The 18,640-nt window shown below is 43.6% G+C and overlaps 1 protein-coding gene across 2 annotated transcripts; it reads left to right on the plus strand.

The window, feature by feature from the left end:
• Nucleotides 1–1,465: 1,465 nt before the first annotated feature.
• On the plus strand, nucleotides 1,466–15,091 carry TRAM1 (translocation associated membrane protein 1). 2 transcript variants are annotated; one of them, XM_083517375.1, is made up of 11 exons: nucleotides 1,466–1,929; nucleotides 4,461–4,524; nucleotides 5,388–5,509; nucleotides 5,669–5,785; nucleotides 5,943–6,001; nucleotides 6,325–6,409; nucleotides 8,281–8,351; nucleotides 9,191–9,295; nucleotides 10,248–10,391; nucleotides 12,224–12,381; nucleotides 14,505–15,091. In XM_083517375.1, exons 1-11 carry the CDS (start codon nucleotides 1,807–1,809, stop codon nucleotides 14,576–14,578), a joined length of 1,122 nt encoding a protein of 373 aa, XP_083373501.1. In that variant the 5' UTR covers nucleotides 1,466–1,806; the 3' UTR covers nucleotides 14,579–15,091. The 2 variants fall into 2 exon arrangements, with proteins under 2 accessions (XP_083373501.1, XP_083373502.1); XM_083517376.1 differs by lacking the exon at nucleotides 1,466–1,929 and adding an exon at nucleotides 3,294–3,457.
• The last annotated feature ends 3,549 nt before the right edge of the window (nucleotides 15,092–18,640 follow it).

Below are 18,640 nucleotides of genomic sequence, written 5' to 3' on the forward strand. Positions count from 1 at the left end.
AGCATGCCACTCAGAAAAAAATGTTAAGCACTTTTTGGGGGGAGGGGGCAAGAAAATGCTGAATACTAGACAGGGCATTTTGACACCTGAGACGAAGCTGAAGGTGGGTGCCAAAGTGGGGTGTGAAGATGTGCAACAGGAAGAAGGGTAGGTGGAAACCAGCAGTGCTTCCTGTTCACCAAGAAACTGCTGTAGAGGCAGCATTGTGGGGGCTGCCAAGGAGGTGGCAAATCTGGCCTCTAAGAAGCATGTTGCAGCTGTTGCTACTGCTGTGGCAGAGGCAATGGACAGTGCAGTCCTTGGAGGCCAGATCTGCTGGCTCTGTGGATCCTGCTGCTTGAGAGGGTTGCCTCACAGATGGGCTGGCCCTGAAACTAGGGTTGTACAAAGATGTATAAAAGCTAGCAGGTAACATAGTGGTAATAGTCAAAATAAAAAAATTCCTTCCAGTAGCACCTTAAAGACCAACTAAGTTAGTTCTTGGTATGAGCTTTCGTGTGCATGCACACTTCTTCGGATACCATCTGAAGAAGTGTGCATGCACACGAAAGCTCATACCAAGAACTAACTTAGTTGGTCTTTAAGGTGCTACTGGAAGGAATTTTTTTATTTTGACTATGGCAGACCAACACGGCTACCTATCCATAGTGGTAATAGTTCCACATTATTTCAAACTCGGTTGAATACATGCCATGTTGGTTTGGGGAAAGCTTGCTGAGGACTAGTCCAGGTGTGCAAGCTTCATATCAGCCATGTGAAGTGATGGAGAGGGTGCAGGTGAGTTGGAACACCTGCTTTTGTACACAGGAGGAATTGGATGCACTGAGCAGCTTGTCTGTTCTGGATATGCCACTGGAGGTAAACAAGCCATAAGTTTCTTAGCCGTAAAATCTTAAGGGAAAGTAAATGGGATGCAGCCATGTAGAGAGTCAAAATCTAGATATCTGAAACCTCTGCAGGGTTTCAGACTGGAGACTTTCCCAGAGACTGAACTTGGACCTTGTGCATTCAAAACCTGGTGTTCCCTTACTGAGTGACGACCCCGCCTTGCCGGATTCAGTTGAGATATAGAAATTTGGGATACAGAAACCCACACATTTGTACTTAAGAAGCAGAAAGTACAGATCTAAAGAGGGCACAAAGTCCGTCCTCTCTCTCTCTCTCTCTCTCTCTCTCTCTCTCACACACACACACACACACACATATATATAGTTCTCGAGGGCTGCTGCAGACAACCTGTGCTCTTTCAGTAACAGGTAACCCAAGCAACTCCTACGCGCATGCTCACCTTTCTCACACGCGACCCCTGATTTAATTCACCATAGACTTTTCTTCTCTCTCTTTCCCCCTTCGTACCTCTAGGACTCTGAGCCGGCCTCTGTGATTGGCCGGGCGCCCTTTCTAAAAGGGGCGGGGAGGGGCCCAACCTCCCGCTTCGCCCTCTCGTTAACCCAATCCACGTCCAGTTCCGGATCTGGGGCCTCCGGAGCGGAAGGTGGCGCTCTCGGAGGTTCCCAACGCCTCTCGGTATGGAGCCTTCTCTGCGGGCGGAGAGATAAAGAAGCGACGAGTCGCGGTTTCGAATGCTGGGCTGCTGGAGACTCGGAAGGGGGGAGGGGCAGGGAGGCGAGGAGGAGGAGGAGGCGAAGTTGGGCGGAGCAGCTGCCTGGGCGTCCTCCCCTTCCTCGGGGGCCCGCCGCAGAGAGCGCGAGCGGGGCTGGGCTGGGCTATAGGCTAGCGGCGGCGGCTGGAGCAGGGGCCGAGGAAGGAAGGAAGGGCTGGTGGCCGCGCTGCGCTCTGCCCGCCATGGCGATCCGCAAGAAGAGCAGCAAGAACCCGCCCGTGCTCAGCCATGAGTTCGTCGTGCAGAACCACGCGGACATTGTCTCCTGCATGGCCATGGTCTTCCTGCTGGGGCTCATGTTCGAGGTGAGGAAGGAGGACCAGGGCGCCCAGGAGGGATGGGGGGAGGCGGAGGGGAGCCGGCTCCTTCCTACGGTCAAGGAGGCGCCTCGTTAGGGAGCGAGGTCCGCTTCTCCCCGGCCTCAGCCAGCGCGGCGTGGGGAAGAGACTGGTTTCCAACGGGGACAAGCTTCTAGTCCCTGCCGCCGTCGCCGTCCCTCCCGCTTCCTCTTTCCCTTCTAGTGTGTGTAAAGAGAGGAGGGGAGTGGTGTGGCGATTGCGTGTATACTAAGTGTATCCACAAACCCATTCATCGCCGTCCAAATGCTGCCAGCAACATGGTCGTGGGGAGCTGGAGTTCCTCCCTGGCCGCAAACCTGTGTGGGTCTTAGAAAGGATCCTGCGTGGCGTGGGTGGTGGAGGGGGAGAGGACACGGAGTTGGGTGATTAAGGCAGCGGCTTCCTCCACCCACCCACCCCGCCCCGCCCCGGGAAACATCTGGCAGGCTTTTCGGTCCTTCCTCGAGCCGTTCGCCTTGGCAGACGGAGAGTGTGGGGTGGTGGGAAGTCAGCAGGTCCTTGTGTCAAGGGGGGGGGCACGAGGGAGGCAGGCGGGTGCGCCTTGTTGTGTCCGCGTCAGCAGTTGCTGTTGTGGGTTTGCGCGGAGGAGCAGCTGGTAGGTAGCCCGAGCGGTGCATCATCCTGCGAGCAGGAGCAGCCGCCCTTCCCCGGCAGATGTGGCTGCCTCCGTCCTCAGTCAAAGTCTGCTGGGCCTGACATCTGTCTCTCATGCCCCCCGCCCCCATATACACACTCGTTTCTCCTTTGGGGGAGCCGGGTGTGCTCCACACCCACTTCAGCTCCGTCTTGCCGAAATGCAGACCTGCAGCGCTGAGCATCCTAACCAGGGAGTAAGCCACACGGAGCACAGTAGTGGGGCTTACTCCTGAGTAAGCCTGCACATAGCATCCCGCTGTCGGAGAGGGGAAGTAGGTACAGCCCCCGTCGCCTTTGCTGCCTCCAGGGTTTCCGAAGCGGAGCAACCGCCGCAGTGTAAACGGGGTTTTCGGAGTGTGTGGCGAAAGAGCCTCCGCCGTGCACGCCTCTCTGACCGGGTTGTGCGCTTGCTTGCTTGCTTGCCTGGCTGCCTGCTGAGTAGTTCCTGGTCTCGTCAAGGTTACGTGGCACTCGGAGCTGGAGCACTATGGGGAGGGCGGGGAGACTCGACGTTTTTGGAGACGGGAGGTGCTGGCAGGGTGTGCGGAGCGGGGAGCGCGCAGAGACAGATTTGGCTCCCGTTGCCTGGGCTAAGGGGAGGGGAGAGGGCGCGCAGTCCTTTGTGTGCAACGGGCAGAACTACAAGCCCCATGAGGCGCTGCGGGAAGCGGCTCCTCCCCTCCTCTCGGCTCCAGGGAAGGTGAGCTGGACGGTGACGTGTACATAGAGCGAGCCCCACCGCCCGCCTCCCGAGCGTGGCGGTCGCTTGCAGTCGTTGGTCGCAGCCAGATGGGGTTTCCTGGCGCCCCTCCAGATAGGGGATGCGACACGTGTCAAGGTGTGTGCATGCCATGGCTCTGGATTAGAACCTGGGAAGGGGAAGATGTCCTTGAAATAGTTAAATAACTGTCTTATAAAAATATTTATATACTGCTATATCATTTAAAAAAACATATGAAAGCAATAAAACATGAAACTGAGCTTATTAGTCCCAGAGCTTAATGAGGGTATGGAAGACTTAAGCAGCTGAGTGACTTGCGCCAGAGCAGTTTTAAATGGTAGTGCTTCTTTGTAAAGTATTTGAGCGCTATAACTTTAAGGCTCTGTTGAAAACCTGCTTCAGTAGCTGCTGCCCCAAGTTCTGATGACACTTTGGAGGAAAGTAGCCTGAGGAGCAGATGCACTTTTATAAGCATGTATGCAAATGCCATTCTAAAATAGTTGTCCTTGGTTTTCCATGCAGTACATTGGTAAAAAGTAATGTGTCTAGCATTTTTCTTTCTTGAAGCTAAAGATTGCAGCAGTTTATGTTCTTTCTATACCAGCTTGCCCATAAGTGATGTCCTGAGGCAATTTTTGTTGGGAACAGCTGTTTTAAAAGTGGCATGAGCAGTTATGTGTTCTCAGCAGTGCATTTGCTTGCGTTATTTGGACAGCCACAAGCTTATAAGTAGCCACTCATCTGGGCCACTGTGGCAAGCCTAGTTAGGCTTGCATATAGATAACAGCCAACAATAGGAATGTATTGGCAAGAAGATTGGGGTAGGGGACTGAAATATCTGTTGGTTTTATAGGTAATCTTGAGTTACTGGGTATATTTGTTGAAATAGTAAAGAATTGTGGAAATAACCAGTCTTCTGTGACCCATTGTCCTAGTTTGATGTCATTTCTTTTGTAATGGCTTCAGCTACACAAATAAATAATAATTGTAATAATAATGTTATTTTCCTTGCTTCTGAGTAGGCATGGTTAGGGTTGTGCTGTTAGTATGTTTAGAATTTCATCCTTGGTGTGTTCTTTGTAGAAATAATTTTATTTAATTGGGTTTTGCTTCATTTCAGGTTACAGCAAAAGCAGCTGTTGTCTTTGTTACACTTCAGTACAATGTTACCATCCCTGCCACAGGTAAAGCTCTAAAAAATATTTAAGCATTTGTCCTAGATAGAAAAGGAATACTGACTCACTGCTAATATATTACCATATCATCTAATAGGCTAGTCCTAAAACATGCTACACTAGCAAACACTGTCCTAGTGGAACAGCTGAAGAATGAGAAACATCAGCACAATTTTTCCATGTCAGTTCACCAGTAATGATGTTTGCTTTGTGACCTATAGGCTAGTTTGAATGTATCACCAAGCCATGGCTTGGTGCAACATGTATGAGTCTTGAAAGGCTGTAGAATTTCCCCTCCCTTCCCCACCCATCACATATCATTATTTCATCCCTTCCTTCCTGATTTGCAGCAAATCATAGTTTGTCTTTCCTCCAGCAACATGGTTTACACTTACTCCCTGCAAACAAGAATCAGAAACAATGGATCAGAAACCACAAACCCAGGGAGGGAATCATGAATGCTGGAGGAAAGGGGGCACACAAATGCAATGGTCCTGCTTCCCTTGTTGCTCTAGCACCAAACCACAGTTTTGCATTGTCTTACCCTGCCTATTGTCAATATGAGCTTAGCTCTGGGTGGAAACTAAGTTTTCCTTGCTGTGCTGCTCTTAAAGATAAATAAGATTTTGAATCTGGTGACTGAAATAATAAAGGCATGATTTGTTCCAACATTTTAGCATACTGCATATATTGTAATTTAGACTTTTACTTGCATTAACTAATGCTGTGTTAGTGGAGAAGTAAATAACAAACTAGCCCTTGCAGTCTTCATTAAACTTGAAATAACTCTTTAATTTCTTCAGTTCCAATTTCAGATTAGGAGTGGGTTGGTAAAATAAGTGTATATTTAATGCTGTCTTTTCTTCTCTTAGAGAAACAATCTACAGAAACAGTCACATTGTATCACTATGGCATCAAAGATTTGGCTACGGTTTTCTTCTACATGCTGGTTGCAATAATCATACATGCTATCATTCAAGAATATGTGTTAGATGTAAGTATTGTCAGGACAATATTGAGTATTGCTACAGTGGTATTTGATTGAGTGTATGGATGTGTTGTCAACGTGAGTCTTGGATTTGGCTTCACATGACAGATAACTTCGTATGAAAGCTGTTACTCAGATCAATAACACAGATTCCTTTTCTTTTAGAAAATTAACAGGAAGATGCACTTTTCCAAAACAAAGCACAGCAAGTTCAATGAATCTGGACAACTCAGTGCGTTCTACCTTTTCTCCTGTGTTTGGGGAACAAGCATTCTTGTCTCTGTGAGTATCTCACTTGTACATACTCAAGCTGCAATTCTGTATCACTTAGTAGGAATGAGCCCCATTGATCTCAAATGGGACTAACTTCTCCATAGACCTGTAGTTAGTTTAGTCTTAACCATAAAGGGTATTTGACATGTTTATTTCTTATTTTCAGGAGAATTATGTAGCTGACCCAACATCACTCTGGCGGGACTATCCACATACATCATTGCCGTGAGTTTATCAGAGTTGCGGGGTGGGGCATGTGTCATATAGTTTCTTTAACTTGTCCCAGGGTGTTAAATCAACCAGCAACTTGCTTGCAGGTATTTCAAGTTCTTTTCTTCAAACAAAAGCCTGCTCTCCTGGTCTTCTGTTGTCAATTCCAAGCATGTTGTTCTTTCATAAATGTGTGACTGGTAGTTTCCATCCTACCATTAGTTCTTAAACTCTGTAGAAAACATTTCAGATATGACTCTATTGTAACACCTAATTTAAACAAGGTCTTATTCGAGAGCTATTTCAATATCTTTGACCTTTTCCATGCTGTATTGTAGGTTCCAAATGAAATTTTTTTACATCTCCCAACTGGCATACTGGTTGCATGCTTTTCCAGAACTCTATTTCCAGAAGACAAAAAAAGTAAGTCCACCTTTAGTTTCATGTTCAGAAGCCTCTAAAAATATGTGTACAGTGGTACCTTGGGTTAAGAACTTAATTCGCTCCAGAGGTCCGTACTTAACTTGAAACTGTTCTTAACCTGAAGCACCAACTTTAGCTAATGGGGCCTCCCGCTGCCGCCGTGCCGCCAGATCACAATTTCTGTTCTCATCCTGAAGTAAAGTTCTTAACCCGAGGTACTATTTCTGGGTTAGTAGAGTCTGTAACCTGAAGCATATGTAACCCGAGGTACCACTGTATATATTTTAAAGACTTAATTAGCTGGTAGGAAAGAAAAGTAAATTCTTCTAAAAGCAAACTCTTTGCTCATGGCAATGCTTTAAGCAAGGTTGTTGCCTAGTTATGTATATCTTACTGTCAACATTTGTAGCATTCTTCCACACTGTACTTGGGTCTTCTGAGAGGTAGGGAAGATTTCTGTGAGTTACTTTTCCAAGGGACTTTGCTTTTACTTGGATATACAGGTTGATTCACAATGAAGTATACAGTTTCCATTTATATCAAATGGAAACTGCATACTTCATTATGTATCACCCTGTATTTCTAATGATTAGGCTGGAACCCCATGCAGCAGGTGTTGAAAACCTTTGGCCCTGTTTGCTAGGGCTAATGGGAGTTCAGCAGCATCTGGAGAGCCAAAGTTTCCTTACTGCTATACACATTTATCTAGGAATTAAGTGCCAGTGAACTTAGTGGGACAAGTGAATAGACATGCCTAGGAGTCTTTTGTTAGTTAGGAACACTAAACTGCACCTGGGAAACTTTTCCATGTATAAGACTAGGCTTTTTTACTTTAAAATAAGGTTAAAAATCTGGGAGCGTCTTATACACGGATAGTGCATATGCCCATTTTCTAAATTTGGGGTCGCCAAAAGTAGGGGGTGTCTTATACATGGGTGCATCTTATACATGAAAAAATACAGTTAGTTGCTGAACTGCAAACCTCTGAAGGCTGTGTCGCTGCCTTGCTAAGCTCCAAAATGGTGAGGCCCAGCACAGAACCAAGGTTTAGCCTCTACGGGCAACAGCAGCAGCACACACCCATCCTCCAGCATAGTCACGAAGCTTTCATTTCCTTTTTTAAAGTAACCGCAGTCATTTCCCCCTCTTTGCATATTGCAGTGGCTGTCAGCTCTGGTTTATGATGATCTCGATGCAGAACAGCTGCATGGTATAAACGTTTACAACTTTCAGCATTGTAATCAGCCTTATTAGCAGCTACCAGGGCAAATACAGTGAGATCTTTCTCATTTCCTGCTAACAAAAATTAATTTTCTGCTTGGTTGAACAGTTCATGGTTTGAATGATAATAAGAGTAATTTGGTCATTATGTTCCGAAAGATGGCAGGTTAGCAAACAGTGAATAAGGTCTTGTATGACCACAATATACCAGTGTGTGGTTTTTACCATTTATCCAAGGGTAGTGTTGCAACATCCAGTGAATAGTTGGAGCAGCACTGGTACATTTATTATTCTTAGGTGGCAAAGTTTCTGGCCTGTTGCAATTTGAAACCTAGACGTGGGGAACTGAGGATTGCATATTGTAGAAATCTTACTACCATGCAAATCTTCTACATTTATTCTTATTTTTGCACACATAGAAACATGTTTGTATGTCTTTTAAGCATTTGTGAAATAAATCAAGCAGAACATTTATTTTAAAGATTTGAGTAAGATTTCAGGGTACTAACAAACTCCAGGATCAGCTATTAGAAACAGAATAGTATAAGACAAGAAATGGTTGTCCGGATTGGTAATGTCCAGAAACTGGTGAATGTATTTAAATTATGAGAACTCCCTGCAGAATTGATAAAGCTGTGGCTTTTTCATAGGAAGACATTCCTCGCCAGCTTGTTTACATTGGACTCTATCTTTTCCATATCGCTGGAGCTTATCTGTTAAAGTAAGTGACTTACTTGTTTTGCTGCCATACAGAGCCCCTTAGAGAGGATGGGGTGGGGTTAAATTCAATAATACATAACTAATTTGATAGTGAAACACAGTATCAAGTGTTCAGATACTGCAATCCAACATACAGTACACTGTACCCTGTAAAATGACTGTAGACGTCCACTAGGTGTTTACACTAGTGCATTTTTACAAATTTCCTTGTCCCCTAGAAAAGCTTGTATTTAAATTTTGAAACATCAAGGTGGTTTTTTGTGTGTGTGTGTGAATATATATATATATATATATATATATATATATATATATATATATCTCCAGAGCTGCTTCAGCAGATAATCAATTTAAAATTGCCAGTAAAACATTAAAATCAATAAGGCAGTCAAAGTACAAGGACCAGGAGAATTCAGAACAGTTGCCATCAAGGACACCTGCCCTGAACTGTTCTAGGACAGAGTTATGTTCTCGTTGTTTGGCAGAAGGGTGATAAAGGCAAAGCCGGGTGGGCTTCCATCAGGAAGGTGTTCTGTAACTGGCACCACAACTGAGTGAACCTGTCCTTCACACCTATGAACTGTGCCTTGGATGGCTAAGGAACCAAAAGGCATGCATCAGATTTTCATTCTGATGATCTGCATCACTGAGGGATCTATACTGCTGCAAAACATGTGTGTATATTCCTGGGCCTGTTTGAAAGCGGACATAGGAAACTGTCACTGAGCCCTGAATTCCTGTGCCAAATTTAATTAATGCAAGGCCAAATGAGTGGGTTTAATCAAAGACATTGCGTCCCTCTACCAACTCGAAACTTCTTTCCTTTCATTTTTGTTCTTACAGTTTGACCCACCTTGGCCTTGTTCTTCTTGTGCTACATTACTTTGTGGAGTTTCTGTTCCACATCTCCAGGCTGTTTTACTTCAGTGACGAAAAATATCAGAAAGGGTAAGTACTTTACGGTAACTTCCAACCTTTAAAAATATGTCTGGGAATGCAACTTCTAATTAATGCTTGAACTTGTACAGTTAACATTGGGCTGCTTCAGCAAATGCTCCCTGTTCTTCTGTACATTAAAAGAACATCTAATAATAATAGAGATAGTTTTAAGTTCTCTGTTTAAGATAAAAATTGAAGTCTGCAAGCAGATATCTGGCTGATTACTTCAGGTACACAGACTTTGGCCTGACTTACCTGTGTATCTCTTGGTCAGGTGCACCCCTCACCTCTTTCTCCTACATTTTCTTCACTTCTGACACCATGTTCCAGGCACTTCTCACTCCCTTGATCTTGCCACCTCCTACCCTCAAGGATCAGTGCAGCTTAGCCAGGTATATTCCTTCCTTTTCCCCTCTGGCATAAAGACAACTTGCTGTTCAGTTACTAAGCCTTCATTACCTTCAGTACAACCACAGAATTCCTATGCACAAAACAGTTACCAATTACTTCTTGAGATTGGTGTGCATTCAGATGCGCATACAAACACTCCCCCAACCTGGAATAGCTTCATTAGTTTTGAAGAAAGGACTTGACCAGCCTGTTTATAGAAGATATATATATCCACATTGAACAATTCCTTAATGTAGAAGCTATTTGAAGCTTAGATGGCTTCACACATTTTCTGAGCCCTCAGAGATGGAAGAAGTATCACAGAAGAGCCCACCACATTGTATCCTCTAGAATGCCTTCCTGGATGTGTGAGAAGGGACAGTGTTCTGGCTTAACGGTGTTCTGAAATGTTGTGTGAAGTCAAGTACTTTTGGCCCATGACACCTTAATATTCAACACGTATGTTAATCGTATCTGCCTCTGAAATAATTGCTGTAAGTAGTACAATGAATGGATGGAATTCTACTGAGGGGCAGTAATAATATGTTCATACCTGGTCTCTTCCCTCTAGGTTTTCAATCTGGGCCGTCCTTTTTGTTTTGGGAAGACTTCTGACCCTAATTCTTTCCGTCCTTACTGTTGGATTTGGCCTTGCCAGAGCAGAGGATCAAACATTGGATTTTAGTACCGGAAACTTTAATGTGCTGCCCATCAGGTATGAGATGACAGGCACAGCTTCATAGTTAGAAACGGTGAAACTTCATGAGTTGTTTGGGGATCACTTTCCTAAAAGCATCTGGTGGGCTTCTGTCTGAAAGAAGAGGCTGCATCAGATGAACAGCTGGCAGGCTTCTTCTGTGGTGCTTTAAAGTCATAGCTTCATGTGAATGAGACTTGTTTGAGTCGTCTGCTTTTGTATGAACTGGCTTTATCTAGAACTTGTACAATTCCCAGTTAATCAGCATTTGCATAAACCAGGGGAAGGCGGGATGGGAAGCCTTCCAGAAGCTGCATTCCATTGGTGGGCAGGGCGAAAGACAAAAAGTGGGTGGGACTAGAGCCACAAGTGGGTGGAGCCATGGCTGAGGCTCTTAATTTGTGTGTTCTACATCCCATCTGCCCCATCTCTCACCCTCTGTCAAGGCAAGCAAGAATTGTTTTCGTGGTTTAGGGTCACGCGCCAGCCAGGCAAAAATGAAGAGGACACAGGGCAGTGTTGTTGGTGAGGGGTGGAGGGGTATCCCAAAGACAGGGTACAGAGGTCTGGAGGGTCATATTTGGCTCCTGTCAAAAAGTTATTTTTAATTTATTTCATGAACTTTATAGTATAGTTGTTATTATTATAATAATTAAGCTTTATTATTTAAAAAAAAAACCTCAAAGTAGTTGGTTTACAAAAAGATAAAACATTAAAATCAAGAAAAATTCACAACCATACTTTTAAAACATACAAAAGTTAAAACAGTAAAACAGATGAAAATTACCTCGCTCTATGCAGGATTAGGGTACGTTAAGGGTGAATTTAGGTAATTAGCTGAGATGTAGAACTATAAAAATAGTAAATAAGAACTTTCCTTGTGTACATGTTTTGCAGAATAAAATGTGATGTAAAACATGCTGTTAAAAATGGGTGGTGTGCACTGCCTGTCTTTTCAGGAAACGTTTCTTTTTGTAGTTAAAGCATAAATTCTTAAATTTAAACACTTGAGCATGTTGACCACCTGATGATATTGGTCCCACTCCTTCACATTGAGGGTAGATGTTTAGGGTCTATCTGTGATGACCCCAGAAAGTGTTGAAACCATTCCACAAAGAATTTTGGCTCAGTTTCAGTATGAATTTCAGCTTCTAGTTACATAGTACCGTGACTATATTTATAGTTTCTGGAAGGATGTTGTTTCCGTGAGCTGCAGATCATGGGCTGCTGTTTATCTAGCCACATAGTGTATGTCACTGATAACTAAGTGTGAAATATCTTCATCTAGATCCAAGTACAAAAAGTGCCGCCCTCCTGGTTAGAGAATTGGATGTTATCATCTTTGTCATAATACATACATTTTATTTGTATGTTGCCTTTCCACAGTTCAAACCATGCTCCGGGCAGTTCACAACTAAACCCCACAGACAAAACCCGAGACCAAGAGTCTGTTCAGCAGCCTCAGCTTTTGTAGCTGGAGTCAGTCAGGGCCTTGCCTTCCCAGGCCAAGTGGGAAAAGGCCTGCAAGGCAGGGAGCAGGTCTTCCAGGACTCACAGCCAAGTGTAGTTTAGTTATTGCATGGGAACGAGAGAATTTGCCAATTTCAGAACATGCTTTTCAGTCTATGCATTCCTATTGCGTTATTACCTTGTTAAATTCCTGAAGCTTTGCTATGCTTCCATTAAACCTAATCTCTCTGGGCTTTTTATGTACTTTCCTAGATAACAAGGAAATAAAAGGCTTGATAAATGGCCAAGAAACATCCTGCCCAGTGGGAACAGTTTTCCTGATGCTTCTAATTTCCGGATCTTCAGGAATCCTAGTACAGTAATCTGTCTTCTCTTTGTAGAATCAGCGTACTGGCATCTATCTGTTTCACACAGGCCTTTATGATGTGGAAGTTCATCAATTTCCAGCTGAGAAGGTGGAGAGAACATTCTTCACCTCCCCAACCAGTGAAAAAGAAGTTTGCAACAGCTAAAAGCAAGCCTTCTAAAAAAGAAAGAGGTTTGTATTTCAGTCCTTTACCCTGTACAGTTTTGGTGGAGGGGGAAATGAAACAAGTTCCACAAGACACTGAGGAACCTTGTTACCAGTGACGCTTAAGCCAATACTACGTTCCCTGAATTCAAGGGCAGTGGTACTAATTTCTTACATAACCAAGTATTGGTGAGACAGATTCATTGGGAGATAAAATTGGCTTCCCACAAAGAATCCTGGGAACTTTCATTTGTTAATGTTCTCCTAACAAGTCTCAGCACCCTTTGCAAAACTATGGCTCCCCTGGTTCCTTGGGGGAAGCCATGACTGTGAAAAGTCGGTGAAAGAATGCTTTAAATGTATGGTGCGGGTGTGTCACACATAGCATCTTTCATAGTATTCTGTCTCTGGAAGGAGCTCTTGTCTCTCTCCATTTATCTTCTTGCCCTGGGTTAGTGATCACAATTGCAGAGTGTAGACAGTCCACAAGCTTGAGTGGTGATCTTAATTTACTGCACCTTCTAGCGGCGCATAAAGGACGAGAGGTCTCTGCAAATAAAGCAAGAAGTTTCTAATGTCAGAATTCTGGCTAAGTTATTTATTTACTGGATTCCTGCCCTTCGTCATAAGATCTCAGGGTGGATCACAGAATGGTTGGCACTCAACTGCTCAAGCCCCAGTTCTTTTTTATATTATTTTTAGACTCTTGGGTTGCATGCAGTCATGAAAGTGCTGAAAATTAGACATACGGAGTCATTGCCTAGTTTCACTCGTTGACTCTTAAATTTATTATGTATATTTTTGTTACTGGTGCATCTTACTGTTTGGGGTTTTTAATTGCATTGCAAGCTGACCTGGGATGGAAAGTTAAGAAGAGCAGGAAAGGGGTAACCAAGTGCCCCCCTAGGCATTCATTGCCTGCTGGATCTTCTGTAAATGACATAAATTACAGGGCTTTACCTATTTGGAAATCTAGATTTTTTATTGTGTTTATATTTCCTCTTCACAATTGCGAAGTAGGATATGGTGAGAGTTGGTGACAGGCCCAAGATCGCCCAGCAAGCTTCATGACAGACTGAGGAGCCTCTAATTCAGTGCTTCCCAAACTTGGGTCTCCAGTTGTTTTGAACTACAACTCCCATCATCCCTAGCTAGCAGGACCCAGTGGTCAGGGGTGATGGGAATTGTAGTCCGAAAACAACTGGACACTCAAGTTTGGGAAACACTTCTCCAAGTCTACCCACTTCTAGGCCAATGCTCTAATTCTTGGCGGCAGCCCTCAATGGTGTTTTTCAGATAGCGTGGCCTTTCTGCCAAGCATAGAATACTATTGTAGCTATTTGTCCTAAGCCACTCTGGGCACTATTAACATATATCTGTATCGGGTGTGGGGACACGGGTGGCGCTGTGGGTTAAACCACAGAGCCTAGGACTTGCCGATCAGAAGGTCAGCGGTTTGAATCCCCGCGATGGGGTGAACTCCCGTTGCTCGGTCCCTGCTCCTGTCAACCTAGCAGTTCGAAAGCACGTCAAAGTGCAAGTAGATAAATAGGTACCACTCCAGCGGGAAGGTAAACAGTGTTTCCGTGCGCTGCTCTGGTTCGCCAGAGTCATGCTTAGTCATGCTGGCCACATGACCCAAAAGCTGTATGCCGGCTCCCTCGGCCAGTAAAGCGAGATGAGCGCCGCAACCCCAGATTCAGCCATAACTGGACCTCATGGTAAGGGGTACCTGTACCTTTACCTTTACCTTTATATTGGGTGTGAGGAAACTTTGGCCTACCAGATGTTGCTGGACTCTCAAGTCCCATCAGCCCCAACAAGCAATACCAATGACTAGGGATGATGGGATGTGTAGTCCAAAAATATATGGTGAGTCAAAGGTTCCCCACACCTAACTTGTATGGTGAATGTTATTTTTGAAAATCTGGTTGTAATATAAAGTTGTCTGGACATAATTTTACCATTTCTTCTAAAGCTGCTGTGGGATATGGGATGCTATACAAAATCAATCTTTGGTCTGATTCAGCAGGGCTAGTCTTGTATTGTTTTAAGTTCAGCTTTTTACTAAATGAATAATATATTTTTAAATGCTTTCTAGATATGGTACCTAGAAAAGAGCTTAACAATGTATATTGTCTTATTTTTAGAAAATGGAATAAATGGAACATTAACCTCAAATGGAGCAGACTCGCCTCGCAGCAGGAAAGAAAAATCCTCTTAAAACAGAACTTTATTAAGTTAATTGACTAATATCCCCAAAGAGAACTGCTTTTTACTTTGGAAAGTCCTTCAGCACCCGAGTTCCTATGGTTAACAAATAAAATAAAATTAATACTTTTTTGTTATTGCTACCATAACGTTTGTGCAGCTTTTTAAACTGAAAAAGGGGGCCACATTATTTTTTTAGTATCTTTGAAAATGTTGTGAGTGTTAATTGGAATCCACTTGCCAAAAATCAGTGATACAATCTGCCATTCCTTCCAGCTTTACAGTGATGAATCTAGTCCATTCCAAAAAAGACAATATGAAATTCCTGTTTAAGGAGAAATTGAACAATTAAATAAAATAGTAATGCATTTTTTTTAGATATTCTCTTAACACTTAGGTGTATATTTTGATTTTACAGTTCTGAACAGAATTTGTAAACTACCAAAATAATCCTTGTTACTTTGTAGACAATCTCTACCATGATTCAAGAAATTCCCTTATTAAAACACAGTTGGACTGATTGAAATGTTGCTGTGTATGAATATTGTCAAGTATACTGTGAGTTTTGTTGCCATCAGAACTTCCATCAGCATGTCTGGATAGCCAGTGACAAAACACTGCGAGTACATATTGATTGCTGCTGAACAGCTCATGTGGCATCCTCCTGGTTTACATTCACAAATTCCTGAATTTGAAGGCTCCCTGTGAAGATACCAGAGCTGCTTTGCTCCTCTTCCCTGGTGGTTTTTCTGCTGTGCCATGGTGAGCTAAGTCATAGTTTGGTTTCGTGTCTCATCCAAATCCAGACTCATGGTTTATCTCTTTCCTGACTAACCACAAGTTTGTTTTATGGCTTGTGGTTTGTCAGGGAGAAACTAAACCACAGGACTGGATGTGGACAATGCACTAAGCCAAACACACCAGCAAAGCAGCTACAACACCCTTTTCCTGGTGCCTACACACCAACCAGGGCATCGGATCTCGTTCTGCCAAGCCATATTCAAGTGTGCCCTTGAAAGCATGTTGAGACAGGAGCGAGCATCACACACTACTAGCCCCAGTCACACCGGTCTCCCATCTCCACCAGCTGCAGCCTCAGATCTTTGGGTGGAATGTCTGAAGGCAGGAAATGGCTAAACTGTTAAAGGTCCAGGTAAATATATGCATCATTGGTATACGTCAGAAGCTGACTAACAATGGAGCTAGATGCACCTCTGTAGGGAGAGAATTCCACAATTTCGGGCTGACATGGAGACAACCCTTTCCCAGGCTTCCATTTCCTCCTCCCATCCCCCCCCCCCAATTCTTAGTGATGGAACTAAAAGAATGCCCAAGAGGATTTATAAAAATGAAGACAATATATTGTGACAGGGCCTAAGTTGTTTAAAGCCCTAAGTATCAGTGTAAGTAAGCACCTTGAATTGGGCTTGGAAACAACTTGACAGCCAATTCAACTATTTTAAAACAAGGATGATATTCATTAAGTGGAGCCTGGTCACTGCATTTTGGACCGGTTATAAGACGAAGTATGGAATAGGGCAGGTGGTAGCTAGCATGGTGCTCAAAAGAGCCAGTATTGACTCTTCAGAAAGGCACATTGTAGCGGCTATTACAGAGTTTTCCTTAATTCAGTGACCTGATGTAACTTTGAAGACACAGTGGTCAAACCAGAGGAACAGCTGCCACCCTGGAAGATCACTGTTTGAGCAGAGGTGTTTGAGTACGTAGTAAGAAAGAGAACAGCAGCAGTATCCTGGTTACAATTGGAGGAGATAGAATTGTAGGATAGGCTAGACATAGGGTCCTGGGAGTGACCCTATCATTGGAAGTTGGCTAGGAGTGCATCATTAGAGTAGCTTCCAGCGTTGCTCTTTGGTTAAGGAACAAGTCCTGTCCTCTCACCACAGCTGTCTTTCAGTTTTACTTAGAAAACACTCAGGTCTTTAAAGCTGTGTTGATAATAAGGGTCAAGTCATCTAGCAAGCCACATGCAACTGAAGGAGTATCCAAGAAATCTCCCAATACAGAGTGTACTGGGCTCTACAGGAAAAACCATCAGCAGTCAAAATGCTAAATATTCCAAACAGTGCTGTTGATCATAGGTTTATTTATTTAAAACTCTTTCTAAGCTATTTAATATTTTTAAATTCTCATAAATGGTGTCCACTATGTACAAAGTAAACATGCTATCCATTAAAAGAAAAATACAACCTTAAAACAATATGAAAGCAAGCATCTTACGCACACAAGATGTGAGTCCCATACATTTGGCTCCTCATCTTGCCCATCCAAGACCCATCCCACATACGTACCAGGTCTGTTTCCCTTGCGACCAGGGTGCGCCTAAGATTGCACTTCATTACAATTGGAATTAGTAGTCTTTGCTGAATGTTTCCTTACCTGGAGTAATTGGATTGCTTTACTGATTTTTGTTGCCTGGAAGCTTAAATCTTAATTGCTTTAAGATTTCCTTTTCTGCCTAAAGTGGAGCATTGTAAAGATTCAAATCTTCTCACCTGGGAAAATGTTTCTCTGGCAACCTCCCTCAATAAAGATGGGAGTGAGGTAACATGACAAGATTTGGGTGCTTTAAAATTTAGGTTCTCCCTATCAGTAACACTTGAGAGGTCTGGTATTATCTGTATGTGGTAATGTTTCCTCATATCCAGTAGCAAGGATTTCTAATAATATGAAGAAAAATCTGTGACCACTTATCCCTCAATCAGAAAAGTAATGTAATGTTGAGGCACTTTGTAAACAAAAAAATACAAAAAAATTGTATTTAAACACAATGCAGGCTATGGCTTAATGGCTACTCTGATAAGGCACAACACTGTTTCAGTCAAAACACTCTCTACGCTCACTCTTCAAGGATCTTCCCCTCAGAGAGAGAAACTGGGTTTCCCTGCCTAGGTAACCACTAACCAAGACCTTTCCAGGCTGTAATCTGAGCCCTATCTGACAGTTAAGCCTTATCCAGGCTGTAGCTAAGCCTATTTAACTAACAGTTTAAGTCAGAATCTAACTACCCACTCTCTCCTGGTTGGATAACACTCTACCTAGCCCTGATTGGTTTCTGGATCCCCAGGAGGCTGACCCAAGGTCCATCCATCACAAGTTTCAAAAAAAGGTGTAATACTACAAAATGGAGATCATAGCAGATGAAGCTTCTGGAAGAAATTTTCAAGATGGATTGGGAATAAGTTATTGCTATTGCAAGATGGATTGGGTATGCTATTGCTTTGGAAATATAAATATATAATAAACACTTAAAGAGCATGCCTTCTTTCAGTTTCTGCTTTCATGTATTTGGCAGAACCTGGCAAGTTTCCATCTTTAAGGCAAGAAAATGTGTCAAAGGAGAAGCGAGTTTTAAATCAGTTTTGTGTTATAAGTCGGCTCTGATAACGTGTTGCACAACTGGATGGCAGGTGCTTGTTTGCCAAGGGAGTGGAACTGGTATTAACATCAACAACTGTCACTTCCATTTCTCTGAATGATGGGTGAAGAGCTGCAGACTCCAGCAGTGTCCTTGAATGGCTCGTGTCTTCAGGGAAACTCTTTTTGTAGCAAGCAATGCAGAGAGAGCCTGATCTGATTGCAGGCTTCAGAAAGTGCCAAAACAGAGTTTTGATCCTTCCCTTGGGCAAATTCACCCCTTTATCCCTTTGTGTTGTGATTGCCTTGGCACAGCCTTGGCTACAAATGAGCAGTGGCATATGCTGGGAGTGTGATGTGGGGAAAGGACATCTTTTGGAATGTACATTTGAGCATTCAATAAGGGCTTCAACACTTGGTGACATGTTATATCCGCCAGTTGACAAGGAGTCACATGTAAGCAAGCTCTCACTCTTGAGAATGCTGAAACTTCCCCTGGAGATGACTGGGATATCCTGTGGGCAATTACACAATAGCTAAGAGCCATTGGCCACCTTTCTCTGTCCTACAGCCCCTCTCTGCTTAGCCGGTAATTTTTCTTGGAAGGGGAAGGAACAGAGAAACATAGCATCTCAGCAGAAATTGAGAGGGGAAGGGAGGAGGATCTGTGATCTTGTCCAAATGTCTCAGAATGTCT

Source organism: Podarcis liolepis (assembly GCF_965112155.1).
Source record: "Podarcis liolepis genome assembly, chromosome: 8".
Taxonomy (NCBI): Eukaryota; Metazoa; Chordata; class Lepidosauria; order Squamata; family Lacertidae; genus Podarcis; species Podarcis liolepis.